This window comes from Spea bombifrons, chromosome 2, assembly GCF_027358695.1.
Source record: "Spea bombifrons isolate aSpeBom1 chromosome 2, aSpeBom1.2.pri, whole genome shotgun sequence".
NCBI classification, from domain to species: domain Eukaryota; kingdom Metazoa; phylum Chordata; class Amphibia; order Anura; family Pelobatidae; genus Spea; species Spea bombifrons.
The window spans coordinates 117,552,691-117,568,058 of record NC_071088.1 but is presented as its reverse complement, the minus strand read 5'-3'; the positions used below and the strand labels follow the sequence as shown (position 1 = coordinate 117,568,058).

At 40.0% G+C, this 15,368-nt stretch overlaps 1 protein-coding gene across 1 annotated transcript in view; it reads right to left on the bottom strand.

Annotated features, from left to right (window-relative positions):
• Positions 1–11,560: 11,560 nt before the first annotated feature.
• ITGA5 (integrin subunit alpha 5) overlaps positions 11,561–15,368 on the bottom strand; it is a 37,270-nt gene continuing 33,462 nt past the window's right edge. The window contains exons 24-30 of the mRNA XM_053455960.1: positions 14,037–14,142; positions 13,673–13,831; positions 13,382–13,483; positions 12,971–13,120; positions 12,202–12,303; positions 11,939–12,061; positions 11,561–11,768 (exon numbers count right to left, since the gene is read on the bottom strand). Coding sequence (XP_053311935.1) covers positions 11,685–11,768; positions 11,939–12,061; positions 12,202–12,303; positions 12,971–13,120; positions 13,382–13,483; positions 13,673–13,831; positions 14,037–14,142 — 826 coding nt within the window. The 3' untranslated portion in view covers positions 11,561–11,684. The remainder of the gene's footprint in view (positions 11,769–11,938; positions 12,062–12,201; positions 12,304–12,970; positions 13,121–13,381; positions 13,484–13,672; positions 13,832–14,036; positions 14,143–15,368) is intronic.

Sequence of the window (15,368 nt, the reverse complement as noted above, 5' to 3'; positions counted from 1 at the left end):
AATGTTACATTAAAATATGAAGTATGACAAAACTAGGCATTTCTTAAATGTAATTACAAGAATTGACCTGGTCTCATATTAGTAAAAATGTGTCTGAACTCACAGCACTTAAGAGGTTAAAGAGAAAGGACACTGTATACCTGTAAACCATTCCCACAAATCTGTAAAAAAAAATTATACAAATTAAAACAGTACCCACTCTGAAATGGGGATAAATCATTAATAACAGGTAATAATGCTAAACATTACAACCCCCCACGCAACATTGGTATCAACAATAAAGTCACTTTTAAAAGATGTAGAAAAATCCATTAATGAATTAAAAGAAGAGAATGTCATCCAAGGTCTATATAAATACAAAGAAAAATGTAATATTTCTATTGCCTGAATCTCATGAGGAACAATTCAATTATGATAAGTACAGTTCAATTCATTTTATATGTATGGACCTTCCAACATAATAATGAGGTCAAAATCAATAGAATAACCCCTTTTATGTTCTTTGATGTATTGAGAAATTGCTCATAAAGTTCATTGAGTGTCTAAGGAAAAGAAAACACATGTTCTATAGTTTCTACGGGATGACCATATATACACTACACGGTCCCATGTGGATACCTGATCTACAAACATCCCATTTCAAAATCATGGGCTTTAATGCAAATGCTAGTTGGGAGGCTCCTTTAAAATGTACGTATTGCCCCCATACCATTTCATATGCATTTATACCTTCTCCAACCCCCTTGCTATTTTCCATGGAGGAGATGTGTTTGGCCGAACACACTTCATCACCACATAGCACTGCATTTAATGCATGGTTTTTACTTTTTAAATTAGAATAAGAGATGTTAAATAAGTTGGGGTGTAAATGAGGTCAGATAGATAAAATGTCCATAAAAGGCACATCGTTATAGACTTTATTGATGTTTATGGACTGCCCAACACACTCTGCTGTTCACTACCTGCACCTGCAAAAATGAACAGCCATTGAATTAAGAATTGATGCAATAGCTGCAGTAATACTGCAGTAAAAGTGCAGTATTGCAGTTTTTTCAGGTCCAAAAAACAGCATAGTTCTACAAACAAACTGAAGTATTACTTCAGAAAAAAACTGCAGTAATTTTTCGTAAGGCGCCTCCTGGGGTTAGGCTCTGGATTCACCCCTGGCTCGGCAGTGAAGCCGTGCTTACCGCAACATAGCAGTGAAACAGAGGCCTTGCACTTCAACCACAGGATCTCAGGAAGGTAGGTAATGAGGAGATAGAGGAGAACAAGAGAGGAGATGAGATGAGATCATGAGAGATGGTGTTAATGAGAAAAAGGAGAGATAAAGAAAAATAAAAGAGCTACTGAGAAAGAGGGGATAAAAGAAAAGATGGAGAGATAAAAGAGAAAGGTGGGGTAGGGAGAAAATAGAGAAAGAGGAGGAGAAATAAAGAGAATGATCAGGAGTGATAAACAGAAAAAGGAGAGATAAACCCAAAGGTGAGAGATAGAGAAAAGAGTGAAGTAAAGAGTAACAGGACGAGAAATAAAGAGAAAAACGAGAGATAAAGAGAAAGGGGACAGATAGCAAGAAGAGATAAAGAGGAGAGATAATGAGATGGGATCTAAGAGAAAGGGGAGAAATAAAGAGGAGAGAGGGAGAAAAGGGAGAGCTAAAGAGAGATGAGAGGAGATCCGGGTGCTGGGACAAATACTGTGTGTGCAACCTGGGTGCTGGACCAAGTCCTAGGGTTGGCCTTTGGGGTGCGCAATCTTTGATCTATGTAGTGATTGAATGTATATGCTGTCAAAGTATCATGTGTATGATGCGCTCATATGACTCCGCCCCAAATGCTATTTTACAGAGGGCGGGGCCAAGGCAAAATATAATTTATTTATTTTTTAACTAGGGTGACAAAACTCCTTGCACCAGCCCTGTTTAAACAAACATGTTTGATCAGTTCAATCATATATTTTATTACAGCTGGCCTTAAAACAATCATAGTGGGGAATAAAACTGTCACCATGCCTGTCTGTGCCTATATTTTAATATAATTTAATATTAATGTTGCACCCATCAAAATGGGCCAAGTGGTTCTTATCTGCAGACAAACTATCATCTATAGTCTAAAACTATAGGCTTATGTGTAGCATACTTCACTGCAAGAGTGGTAGAATAGAGTGGAACAGCCTTCAAGGAAAAGTGGTAGAAGAAAATGGAAACATGGATGGGAAAGGCAAAAGAATATCTAAAAATAAAAATGATGAGACCAAGGAGTGTCTATGTGTCATGATCATCATACCATTAAGTGAGACAAAGTACACAAACCATAGAAGGCACCTTGAACTAATTCACTAAAGAGGCTTAGGATCTGCAAAGTAAAGTATCCCAAATTTCTGTGAGGACATGTGGGCTGATAAAGTATTCGACACACATACCTCATTAGAATGGAAGAGATGTAAAATCCCATGTGCTGTTTTGCGGTAATCAGGGGGAGATAATTATGCCTTCCACTCTTAACTAGAACTCCTAGTTCAGCAAGTGCTTGAAAATGTAAGCGCAAACAATAATTGTTTTACCCACCAAACTCAAATACTGCATATACATATTCAAATATATCAAAGGAATGCCAGAACTAAAACATAACAAATGTATAGGCAAGCACATGGAATATGGGAACAAAAAAAACAAAATTTTTTTCACATATTTTCTTAAAACATTTATAGCCACGGCCAATGGTTCTGGATATTACTGTCCCCACCCACTTTATACATGGGCATGTTTTGGAGATTGTTCCTGTCTCCTTGTAATGGTAAAAAATGGTTCAAAAAAGGCCTTTCCTGCACCGTAATCTCAGATATCCCAGTTTGACACGGTTAACATACAAAAACTTTCATATAGACATTCATGATGACACACACTTATACATAGACGTTTGTAATAACATACACACATATCCCATATATATATATATATATATATATATATTATATATATATACCAGGGCTCGACAAATCCCAGGCGCCTAGGCGTTTGTCAGCCTCTTACATCTACAAAAAATTGCCCCTGCGTCACCACGCGGGGGCGCTGCTGCTGTCTGCCCAGGAGTCTGGGCAGACAGCACAGCCACTTCGAGCCCGCCCCCGAGCCTGAGATCACTCCAACGGAGTGATCCTGTAGGCTGAAAACACGGTTGCAGGAAAACCAGCAATCGTGTTTTCAGCTGCCACAGGCAGCTTCAGGGAAGGGGGTTGTGTGTTGATTGGGTCCCCACACAAGTGTGGGGACCTGACACAAAACCCCCTGCAGCCTGATCGCTCCATGAGAGCGACAGTGCAGCGTTAACCCCTTCAATGCTGCGATCGCGGCATTTAGGGGTTAGTTCCCGTTTTGGAAGGGGCTCTGCTGCTGGTAGCAGACCAGCAACAGCAAAAATGAGCCCCCACAAGCCCTTTGATGACTCCTGTAGGCATGGAAGCCTACAGCAGTCATCAAAGAGACTCCCCCTGCAACGGCTGGCCTATAGACCAGCAATTGCGTCCCAGCTGCCAGAGGCAGCTTCAGGGACAGGGGAGAGGGTTCTTCGACCTCAACATGAGTGTGGAGACCAGCCCCAACCCTCCCCTGCTGCCCAATCGCTCCATGAGAGCGACGGTGCAGCGTTAACCCCTTCAATGCCACAATTGTGTATGACACATTCGTGGCATTGCAGGGGTTAACATTTGTCCTCAAAAGCTTGTGGGGACTAAATATCAGTCAATGCTGTGCTCCAATGGGACATCATCATTGAAAGAGTTAAAAAAAAAAAAATAATAATAATAATAAAAAAAACAGCACTGACCTGGAAGTTAGTTTTAAAAAATCCTGGCTCCTAACTTTTTTAGCTGGCGCCTAGATTCACAACAAATTTGTCAAGCCCTGATATATACACACTATCGTAGCACTGACAAAAATGTTTGTTTAATTTTTTCAGTACTTAGTGTTGTTATGTTGGTGGATTATACCAGCGTGGGACTGTCAGGAGAGGGCTAGCGACACTCTAGCCCTTCTTTTGCGAGGCATCCTCCTGGTAACTTAAGACTTGCTACAAAATACTCAGAAAAAAAAAACCTCATGTAGTGACCCAAAATCTTTAGATCAGATGAGCCCCGGGGGGCTGTAATAGAGCGCTCCCCCCTCTGTGCCGCAACATCGTGATTGGTGGAGGCTGAGCGCTGGGGGGAAGTGATATTTAATTTCATGACTTCACTTCCCCCAGCGCTCTGGAGTCTGGCAGCATCCGCAGACCGGCCGGTGCAAGCTCGCTGCCTGTGGACTCGGAGGAAAAAGCCTTGTGTCCCTACTCCTGCCTGCACTGATAAAAGTAAACTGAGGTAGGTGCACATTATGTTTCCGTGACAGGAAATATTGGGGGGGGGGGGAGGTAGGTGCACATTATGTTTCTGTGACAGGAAATATTGGGGGGGGTAGGTGCACTTTGTTTCTGTGATGTCATGCGTATATAATGAATTATGCAAATTAGCATGGCCAGTATATTTTTGCAAGAAAGGTGGCAATCCTTGGCTGTAACTGTGTACTGGCAGGCCTGTTTGAGTCGCATACAATATTCATAATCTAGTTAACTGAAAGCAAAGCTAATGTATTCCTTGTTAAGTCAGGACCTTTCATCATAAAATAATATAAGGTTTTGTATGGTAAATTGGGCTAAAATAACAGAATTAAACTATTTTAAACTCTCTGGTGTAAATCAAGGATTAATGTTGATGTAATGTTGGGTCTTAATACACACCCTAATATAAAAGACAACTTGGGAGTGCAATTAATTGGGATTTTGAATTGTATATATTACATTTTAAGGTTTACAGGGAAAAATGAGCAGACTAGTAATCATCTGCTGTCCAAGTCTATATTTCTAAATAGTGAAAACTTGTATTATGTAAAAACTACGCCACGCTATACAATTTAATTGGGGCAGTTAACATATACATAACAAGTATACGTTAATACCTACAGACATCAGGAAGTGAGAACTCTGTCCGTGACCTTGCCCTTTAGCCTTATAGTACTTTTATACAAAATTCCATGAAGGAATGGTGGGCTTATGAGGGCCTTGCTCGTGAGCTTACAATTATATACCGTATTGGCTCGGATATAGGCCGCACCCTAAAAGTTTGGTGCTTTTTTTAAAGAAAAAGTTTTTTCTTTTTTTCGGAGACAGAGGTAAAACGCATCTGCACGATGCGCTTAGACAACCTCCCGTGCCGGCATAACTCCCCCCCCCCATGGGAAGTGCTGGCAGGGGAGGCTGTCTGAGCGTATCAGACAGTAGGATACAGGTCCCCTGCACCGCTGCGGGGGATCTGTATCCTGACCCTGCTGCCTGCCCGAATATAGGCCGCACCCCCACTTTAAAGACTTAAAGTGGGGGGAAAAAGTGCGGCCTATATTCGAGCCAATACGGTATATATATATATATATATATAATAAAACATCTGGGTTTTTTTTTTTGTTTGTTTTTTTTAAATCACACTACTTACAGCGTCCTCCATTTAACCCCTTAACGACAAAGCCTGTAATGTACGGGTTGAAAATGCATTGTATTCAATGGGTTTAGGGACCGCCCATTGTCCTTAAGGGGTTAACCTTTCAATTCCGCAGTGGCACTTTGCATTTTGTTCCTTTTATGCAACTTTTAAAAGCATGTCTGTCGATGCAGAATTAAGACATTGACCGATTGTCCTCTGGGTGTAAAGTGAATGTTGTGTTTTTATTTTTTTTATGTTTTAAAAACATGAAGGAAATATGCTCACACTTTCTGATACATTTAACACACGCCCAGATCAGAGCCCTCTTTTAGAAAAAAGTATGCATGGTCTGGCTGCAGTTACATCTTAGCCTACTTTTGTACTTATTGGCAGAAAGCGCTATAAACGCTCATGAAGCTGTTACTGATGAAGAATATAGTGTGGGAGGATACGTTTGATGTCCATGATGCAAATAAATACATAAGAGCCACTATATAGCACCACAGCATTGACACGTGGCCCACACAATCCTGTGGGGAACCAAAGACATCTACGATTATGCCCCGGAAGCTGCATGATGCAGCTTTTGTGCAATTGCAGCAATTAATGAGTTAATGCTGCATGAGTGATCATTCAGCAAGGGGAGGTCAGGGCTACTCCCTACACTCATGCAGAGACCAAAGATACCATTGATTTTGTCCCAAAAGCTATGGTAGCTGGGAAGCATTCTATGTACTAATGTATAACACACAACCCTTCCCCGGACCTTTCTAATAAGTAAACAAAAAAACTAAAATAAAAAGGGGTACATTGTGTGTATAGTACAAAGCTACAATCCCATGTATCATTTTTTTTTTCTCTTTGAGATCATGATGGTAATATTCAATTTAGAGTTTTAGATATTACAGGGAACGGTCCCTACCAAACTGGACACTTAACAGGAAGGGGAAGGACAAGGGATGCAAAAGTTTTTTCCATGTTTTTCGTGACACTACAGTAGATGCTTAATGACATAAAAGGAAGCATTACATTTTTTGGTTTATGTGCATTGCATTTGGGGTATAAGTAAATCTATAGTTATTTCAGTGTGCATTCTCATTTCAAACTGGATTTGCTTTCTCCTGGGAAATAATCACTAAATTGCATTTAATCAAGTTAGACAAAAGGGGAGCCATGCATTTTAGACATGGAACAGAAGCTCATATTTGCACAGGTTTCCAGAAAGCATATTTAAACATGGAAGGAAAAACACAAAATCACTTCTGTCTGAGAAGACGGAAATGTTTAACAAGAACAACTTGCAGAGGAGAAAAAAAAAAAAAAAAGTTAGATTAAGGGAACGGGTAATATTCTTGATGAATCCTTCGGGAGGTTGAAATTTGAAGTAAAATGTTGAGTTAAAAATACTGAACACCGGGGGGGTTGTATAGGAGGTATTTATAAAAAGGTATACATCTTCTGGAAGAATAACAAAATGACGATAACTTAAAACATTGGCATTCATTTTACATCCAAAAGAGAAGGGAGGAAAAATGGAACACTTCAGAGGGTGTAAAAGGATGAAGGGTGAAGAACCAGTCTTGGAAGAACGAAGGGAACAAAATAAACAGGTCAGGGAAATAATGTCAGCTGTGAGTTCATCTAGGAGGTATGGAAAATGGGAAATAAAGTGACCCTTAAAAGGGAGATGGTCACCATCACAGCTTTTAGCCTAACATTCATTCATTGAAACCACCTATATCTTGTCAGTGAATCTGTTTAATGGTTTTGAAAATAGGAGTCATTACACAAAGTTAAACATTTTGAAGCCAGATAAGAGCTGTTCGGCTCATCTAGTCTTCCAGTCTTGCCCTACTGTAAAAACTAGAACCTTAATCATACAGCCTCTAAAGCAAGAGTCTAAAACAAGACCAAAGGACTACCTCGCTGTATTTCCCTCTACCGCTTTGCTGAAATTTCTTCCACTTATCTACTACCTCATGATTACACCTAAGCCTCAATGAAATTGACTTTTTAAAGAAGATGTTAGAACATTTGGACCCCTAAAGTTTGTGTCGCAGCTGCTACCTCACTCTTTACTGGGGGGAAGTTTTACCATCTCACTTTTTCTCAATCAGCAGTAATTAAGTGGACTTGCTTTTGGATGTTATACAAAATGATTCCCAGACTTTGAAGCTGAGGTTAGAAATAAGCTTATAGATGCTCGTTACTTGCCACCTTCTATTCTGTGGTATGCTTGGCAATAATCCTGATGCTAGTAAGATATGCAAAACGATTTATGATGAAATAAAAACAGATAGTTTGCCAGGTATGAGTGTATACGTGTTCTACAGTCCTTGAAGGAGCTCTCCAACTGTATTCTGAAATAGGTGCATATGAGCAAAGTCTTCCAACAGCCTTAAATATCCACACCGAAAATAACCTATCCGCCTATTAAGATTGCCAGGACAATCATGAGCGTCATTGTTGGATCTTTATTAAAATTGCAGCAAGCTTTAAATTCTCAAATGACATACATTGGTACAGTTCCTCTAACACAGCTGCATCCTTTAACGCACATTGCGAATGATACCCCTCATAGTAAGGGTATCTTTCCAGGAAGATTACTGCCACCCTGATATACATTTAGCCAATGATCAATAACACTATACTAGAGGAAACATGGCCAGCATTTCTTTTCTCTGCAAGTCGGGTGCTCTTATACCTCTAAGCTGTCTTTTTTCAGGAGCAGCAGTCACTCTATAGGCATGCACACACCTATAAACCATGCAGCTTGATTAAAAAGGCAAATATCTGCCTTGGCTGTGGTATTAGAGACTTATAGTATAACTGTCTGATACAGATGTCTTTTCCCTTTACATTCCTAAAGGCATTACCATACCTGGGAACTCTCCAGGTTTGACCCCTAGATTGCCGGGTCAAGACCCGGCTCCTCCGGGTCGCGGGGTCTTGACAGGCCGCTCTCCATGCCTATTTTTCCTATAAATGGGGGTGGTTCCTGCTGCCGTTGGCGGGACCGGCCCGACATCAGTGTGCAGCCCTGGACGCGTCCTGCAAGGGAAGGCTCCAGGTAGCTGGAGGCCAGAAGTTCCCAGGTATGGGCATTACACAAACTGTTAAATTTATTTTTTGATACACACAAAAAAAGTAAACCTTACCCTAAACAATCTAAAGACTCAAATCGCTTTACATTTAAAAAAAAAACAAACAAAAAAAACCAGAATATATAGATTCTAAAAATGGAAGGTGGAATCTTTAAGAAATGTATAAAATTAGGAATCTGCTGAATCTGAACATGGAAATAGTCTACCGCAGGCAAAACCTGGAATCGCAAATGGTAACAAAGATAGATGTAAAAGGGTCAGGTCAGCTTAGACTCTGCAGGAGATACCATGACAGAAGTTTGGAAAGAGACCATAAATGAACAGACAGCGACACGGCGTATGGGAAGCATGGGACAAAGTAATCCAAAAAACACACACTATTGGTTTTATACATTTTATTACAGTAAGATACCCCTGAGAAAGACATTTAAACTTCCCTCCCCCCACACAGGGCTATTCAGTTTTTGATCTGACGAGTGACATCTGCTTCTGAAGCTTATATGAAACCAGTCTGATCCAAAAATGATAAACACATGACATCCCAGGATGTGGGCAGAAATATCACCCAATATGGGAGAAAACAGGAAAACAAAACAAATATTGATTTTAAACAGCACAAACTGAAATATTTAAAACATTTGTACATCCAAATATTGCATTTTAAAGTTATTTCTGCTCTGGGATTAACCATACATGGAGATCTTCATAATTCTTTTTTTTCCATTCAAGACAGATACAGCGCTGTCCACATCGTGACTGCATTTAAAATGTGTTTTAGAATCCAACACACTAAAAATATATATAATATATCTCGCAAGTATAGACACTAGCCGTTTAACTGTTAAGCCACCATACCAAGAGACATACTTTGTAAATCTTTGCATAGATCTTGCTTGTAGGACATTGTGTTCCAAGCCACACTAACAGACTTCAAACCCCATCTTAAATGCAATCCTAATGTGTGCATGTTAAGTTTGCATTAATCTAAAAATATTAACCTTATCAGCCAGATGTCTGAAATTTTTCAACACTAAATTCTGGGTTGGCAGGGGAGATGCAGTGGGCTAAAAATCAAACTTGCCCAGTTTATGTACTATAAAAGGGGCAATCTCCCTGAAACGAGGGACGAGTTGGCCCTAGTAAAATCATTGTTAAAATTGGTGAGATTGTTATGTCAATGAAAATCTGACCAATGTATGGATTGAGTGCCTCTATAAATACCTTCTGATCCATCACTGTGCACAATGCACTTCGTCCAGGCAGCATGTCATGTTTCTACTTTGATAGCAGGTAGACGTTAAAGTTAATTCCAGCTATCCACCGGCACCATCTTTAACATAAGGTTTTATTCATTAGGATGGCTTTGTCATCACTTTAAACCATGAGAACTCAGTTTGCGTGTAAAGGTTACGGATGCTGCCAACTAATGCACCTAAGGGTTTGAATTACCATCACAAAACTGTCCCAGCTGTCAAGGGGCAACCCAACTCTTCCAGTGCCTCGAAAATGGTTAGGGGGAAAAAAATGAATTGTCATCACAGATAATGTGCAAAACCTGCCACTAAAAGTGGTTCAGAGAATTACAATACAAATTAAAATAAAAAATACCCAGCCCCGTGTTTCACTTCATATCAAATACATAGTTATAAAAATATTTAGTATAAACAGCTAAAAACACACTTATTGCACTTGCAACACATTTTTTTAAATATCTGGTAGATCTGGCCAAGCTCCTGTGTCCACGTGTTTTAAACACTTCATGGTAGGGAACCAAGCAACATGAAAAGCACCACAGTTTAATGATTGTCCCCAAGCTTTGAAGTGGTGGTTGTAGCTTTGCAGTGGAGTTTGTTTTTGGTTTTGTTTTTTTCTATATGCCATAAGTGGTTTCAGTCTTTGGTTCACAATTCTGACCCGTTACAGAATTCTTTCTGGTGCCTTCCACATAAATTTTTAATATCCGACAGGCTCTAGGTTTTTAATGTCAGAGTCAAGCCCCAACTTAGATGGCTGGAGTCCTATAGGCAACAGGCAGCACTCATGCTCAAGTCTTCAGTTCCCAGTTTTTACAAGCAATAGGCAGTTTGCACCAGGCTTACAAAAATACCCCAAGCAATTAGTGGCAACTCTCACAATTGAGGACAAGTTGGTTTCTATACTAAGTAGCACTTCATCTTTAATCCAACCCACTAATGCCACTAAATCTTAAAGCCTGTATATCCGAGTCCGCAGTAACACAGTGCAGCCTATTTTGTTACTCAGACAGTTGGTAGTCTTGTCTCGTGTGAAATACACAGAGAAAGGGTATTCAGCTTGAAGAACGCAATGGAACCAAACTTATTTCTATGATATGGAATTCTGTGCACCACTCTCCTGACTGTCAGCTCTTGGGTACAGAAGCCCTAGCTTCAAAGAGCTCCTACATGTTTTGCATAGAAAAGCACACTTCAGATGCGCTAAAAGCACAATAATTTAACCTCTCCCTCTCAGAAATAGTGAGCTGACTCTCATAATGGCACAAAATAATAAAAATCTTCAAACGATGAAGTACATTCACCGACTGCTGATATTGTTGCCAGACCCCCGCCCCCCAGAAGTCCTGGTAAAACCTGACAGTGCGAAGAATCATGGCTTTACAGACGCAATGGCACGTTTTAAAGAAAACCCAATGTCTGGTTCACATGGTGGCAGAACCCGTGGGTATAAATTATTCAAGAAGGACCAAACGTACACCTGTACTCAAGCGGTTTCTTCTTGTTTGGACCACAGGTCCTTTGACTTCCTTGTTTGGACAGCCTGAGGGAAAAGTCTTTAATTTTTAAATAAAAGCATTGTCCTTAAAAGTTCCCCCAGAAAATTCCTTGTCGTAGGAATCCAGAATGATTTAGTCTTCATCCTAAAAATTGGTACTTTCATACTCCAAAGGGGAATTTGTGAAGAAAAAAAAAAAAAAGTAATTGTGGATTCCCTCCCTCCCACAAAATGTAGTGTCAAAGCGATCTGTTCTTTATACCACTTTCCCTTTCAGAAATTCTTTGGCAGTGCAAGGAACTATGCTGGAGAAACCGCTTAGGCCTCAGATGCAGCATGAGGCTTGAGTTCAGCTTTCTCCATAGCTGTTCCATAAGGCAGGGAGCGTTTAAAGAAGCCAAGCTGTATGGAAACAAAATTGAAAACCCACGTAAGCAAAATGTATTAAAAAAATATCTTTGAATTGACATATCAGCTGATGCGCCCCCCCCCACACACACACACACACACACACGTTGCTGTTACTTCTACCCGAAAAAAAAACAAAACAAAAAAAAAACATAGAAACATACCTTGTATAGAACGCATATAAGCAGGGCAAGCAGCAATAGGCCAATTAAAATGGCCAGGATTATTATCCACAGTGGGACATAATGGCTACTCTCTGGCTTGGCCCAGTATACACTTGTGTTGACCTATAAGAAAAAAAAAAAAAAACCAGGACATTAAAATGCAGCAGATACCAAACAACTGAAGTATATTTTGTTCCACATTCCTAGAATAGTGCAGTCACTCTTGCAAGTTTACAATCTAAGTAGTAGATAATGGCATTTACCTGATGACTCCCTTGTGGGTATACAGAGGGCTGAATCTTGTACGGAAGCCGGTGAATATGGTACATTGCTTCACACTGCAGAGCAAATCCCTGGTTTTCCTTCTGAAAGACAACAAACCAGTTAATAGCCATCTCAATGCCTACATATCACAAATACACACCCCTCAACATCTGAAACACACCCGATGGCTGGTTACTTGTAGTCCAGTGAAAAGAGGAAAAAAAAACCACAAAAAAAACAGGTGAAAGTAGTAAGGTTATATTGCATAATTAACACCTAGCGTACAAAAGCTATTGTCTCTGTTGTATGGGTGACACAAGAAACAATTAGTACTGAAACTATAGCATAGTAAAGGCAATAGTAATTTATGAGAGCATATCAGTCTAGTTGACTACTACTGAAGACCCATTATTAGCTTCCAACTAATGATTTTTCACTTTACACTTTTTATAGAAGTGTTACACAGGTAAATTACACAAGGATATTCTTCATATACTGTATGGTTTTAACTCTTACAGATATTTTATACCAGTGCTGGCAAGAAATTATATGGAAAGCTTCTGTTAACTTTACTGACCAGCAGGTGGCACCACAGTCCCAGAGTAAATGGAACATTTTTTGCCGATTAGCTCATGGTGGGTCATTGTCCCAAACTGACCTGAACTTCTAATACAAGGCAACCATGTCGTGCCACAAACGATTCAAAGACTCTATCCAATGATTGATACATGTATACACAAGTTAAAATGTTGTAAAAGGTTGTTTTACCGTTGACAAGGTGTTGTACAAGTAGTTTCCTTGTAGGAAGCTTTTAGCCCATATGCGGAAGCTAACTCCTAGAATGGCGCGTTGCTCTTTTTCAAGAGGTCCAATGTCACAGCGCAGATGGAAACAGTCTGTGTGATGCTGATTGCATTTCTTCTCAGGCAGAGAAAAAAAAAAAAAAAAGTTAAGTTTGGGTAATACATTGCCATCAGACCTAGAAAGAAGCAGCAACCCATGAATGTTCCTTGTGACACTTTACAGATCCTATTTCTAGGGTGGCCAGTATTTCCCTAGTGTTTTAAATTATTCTGACACCATTACACCACCAACAGTAGACTACCAACTGGAGTGTCACAAGCCAGCCACACCCTGGTTTACATTAACAGCCAACACTGAAAGTTAAGGACATCTCACCAGGATATTAGACCCTCCTGGTGCAACTCGGGATGCGTCTCGTCGTTCAACATGATGGACAGTGTTTGGGATTGACGTTGGATTATCCTCTGCTGTGGAACGCTGTGAATATCCAGATTTGCATTGAAATCGATTATGTCAAAGAAAATGCAAGGGGAACAAAAAGCGCCAAAGACACAGAGGCCACTTGGTCAAAATAAGCAAACACACAAACCTTACTGTGGGCTGCATTAGAGACACCGGCACATATAATATTGGCAAATTGTGGTATACAATTTTGCTGGTTCTTACCTGTAGGCGGAGTGGGTTGACAGGCTCACTGGAGGTGCAGTTTACCAGGCCTTGAGCAGAGTAATTCATAACGTACATCACGTAATCTTTATTGATCTTCATAGGGCAGCTCATTTCCAGGACACCATGACTGATCGAGCTTGGCCCAAGATTTACTAGCTGTTGGTTCAACAGAGAAGCATCACATAAAGACCTTGTTTAAAAAAAACAGATTGTGACCATAACATTAATATAAAAATGTAACAGCAGAACAATTTAGCCCTTTTAGTTTATATCACCTTGGGAAACAATGCAGATTGACGTCGTAACAGTCAGCTCTCAATCACCTGTGCTCACTGGGACACAGTCCAAAAGTTTGTCTTACCTCATACACATGTTTAACCTCAGGACCAGCCTTGTCTTCTCGGGTGGGCATCACGCCAGGCTCCAAGTCTGAAACAGGGAAGATGACACTCTCTGGTTTTGAGCCACTGTAAGGGAAGAGACATCGGATTGTAGTGTTACAAGAGACAAAAAGCATTCATGGAACTCTGCAAAAGAATACGCTTGGCTTTTAGCAAAGAAGACTCTAAATAACAAATAGTATTACTGGAGCTTTTTTTCAGGGCCCATAGTTGTAGCCTCTACATAACCTCCCCCACACACTATTTTGATGCTCAGTGGAGGTGACATAAAACATATCCTGCAGCTGTGTTAATACCATTAATTAAGCCTTTTAATGCAGGAGGGAAGTGCACCCACCTTTGGCCCTTTGTTCAAGACATTTACAAATGATACAGATCGGTTGGTGGGGGAGTAGTTTTGACAATTAGCTGCTAAAAGGGTGTTCTTGAGAGAGGGGCAGAAAGTTGACCTGCCCTAGGCCAAGGATTAAGTCAAACCAGGCCAAGAAAAAAATCTCTTAAGTGGCTGATAAAGCACAATGCAACACAGTAAAGTGTTGACATGATGAAGTGTGAGCAGAGAGGTCATTACAAGACCCCTGCAGCATTGTGAAGGCAACAAATCATATTCTCACAAACAGACTTCAGGTTATATAGAAAGCCATTTATTCGTTACGGCAAATCGGTTATGAAACGGAACCACTGAACATAAAACATAAGCAGCACCAATGGAAGGTTTCCTTATCGATCAACACACCATTACAGACGCACCGAGTACACTCTAGTATTATACTGTAATACCTCAGCCTGGTAGATGAACATAATTATATGGCTTTGTGAAACATTAAGCACCCAGGAGGACTATTTAATAATTAAAAGGTCTGCATATAAAAAAAGATGTATGAGTGTTGCGCAGTCCCTCCTAATAAAGAAAACAAAGTTTCATGTTGGAAGCAAAGAATAACAAATGAGTCAAGGAGGGGGCAAAAGCTCAAAAAAAAAAAATAAAAAAAAAAAAGCTAGCTACATATAAAGACCATGTATCAAAAGGTTGAATTCATCCAACGATGTTATCTTCACAAACCCATCTCTACAAAGCCACTCAGTGTATGACTTCACTTAAAACATCTGACAGACCAATGACTCACAGGAGTGCGAGCTATTATTATCTACAACAAATACTGACAAGGCACATGGGTTTGGGGTTTAATGCCAACAAATTGTGTTTTCTGACAGCAGAATAAATGGGGTGTAAAGCCAGAGGAAAAAAAAAGTCTCACCCTGAAGCTTTCAGGGAAATTACTCTAATTCAT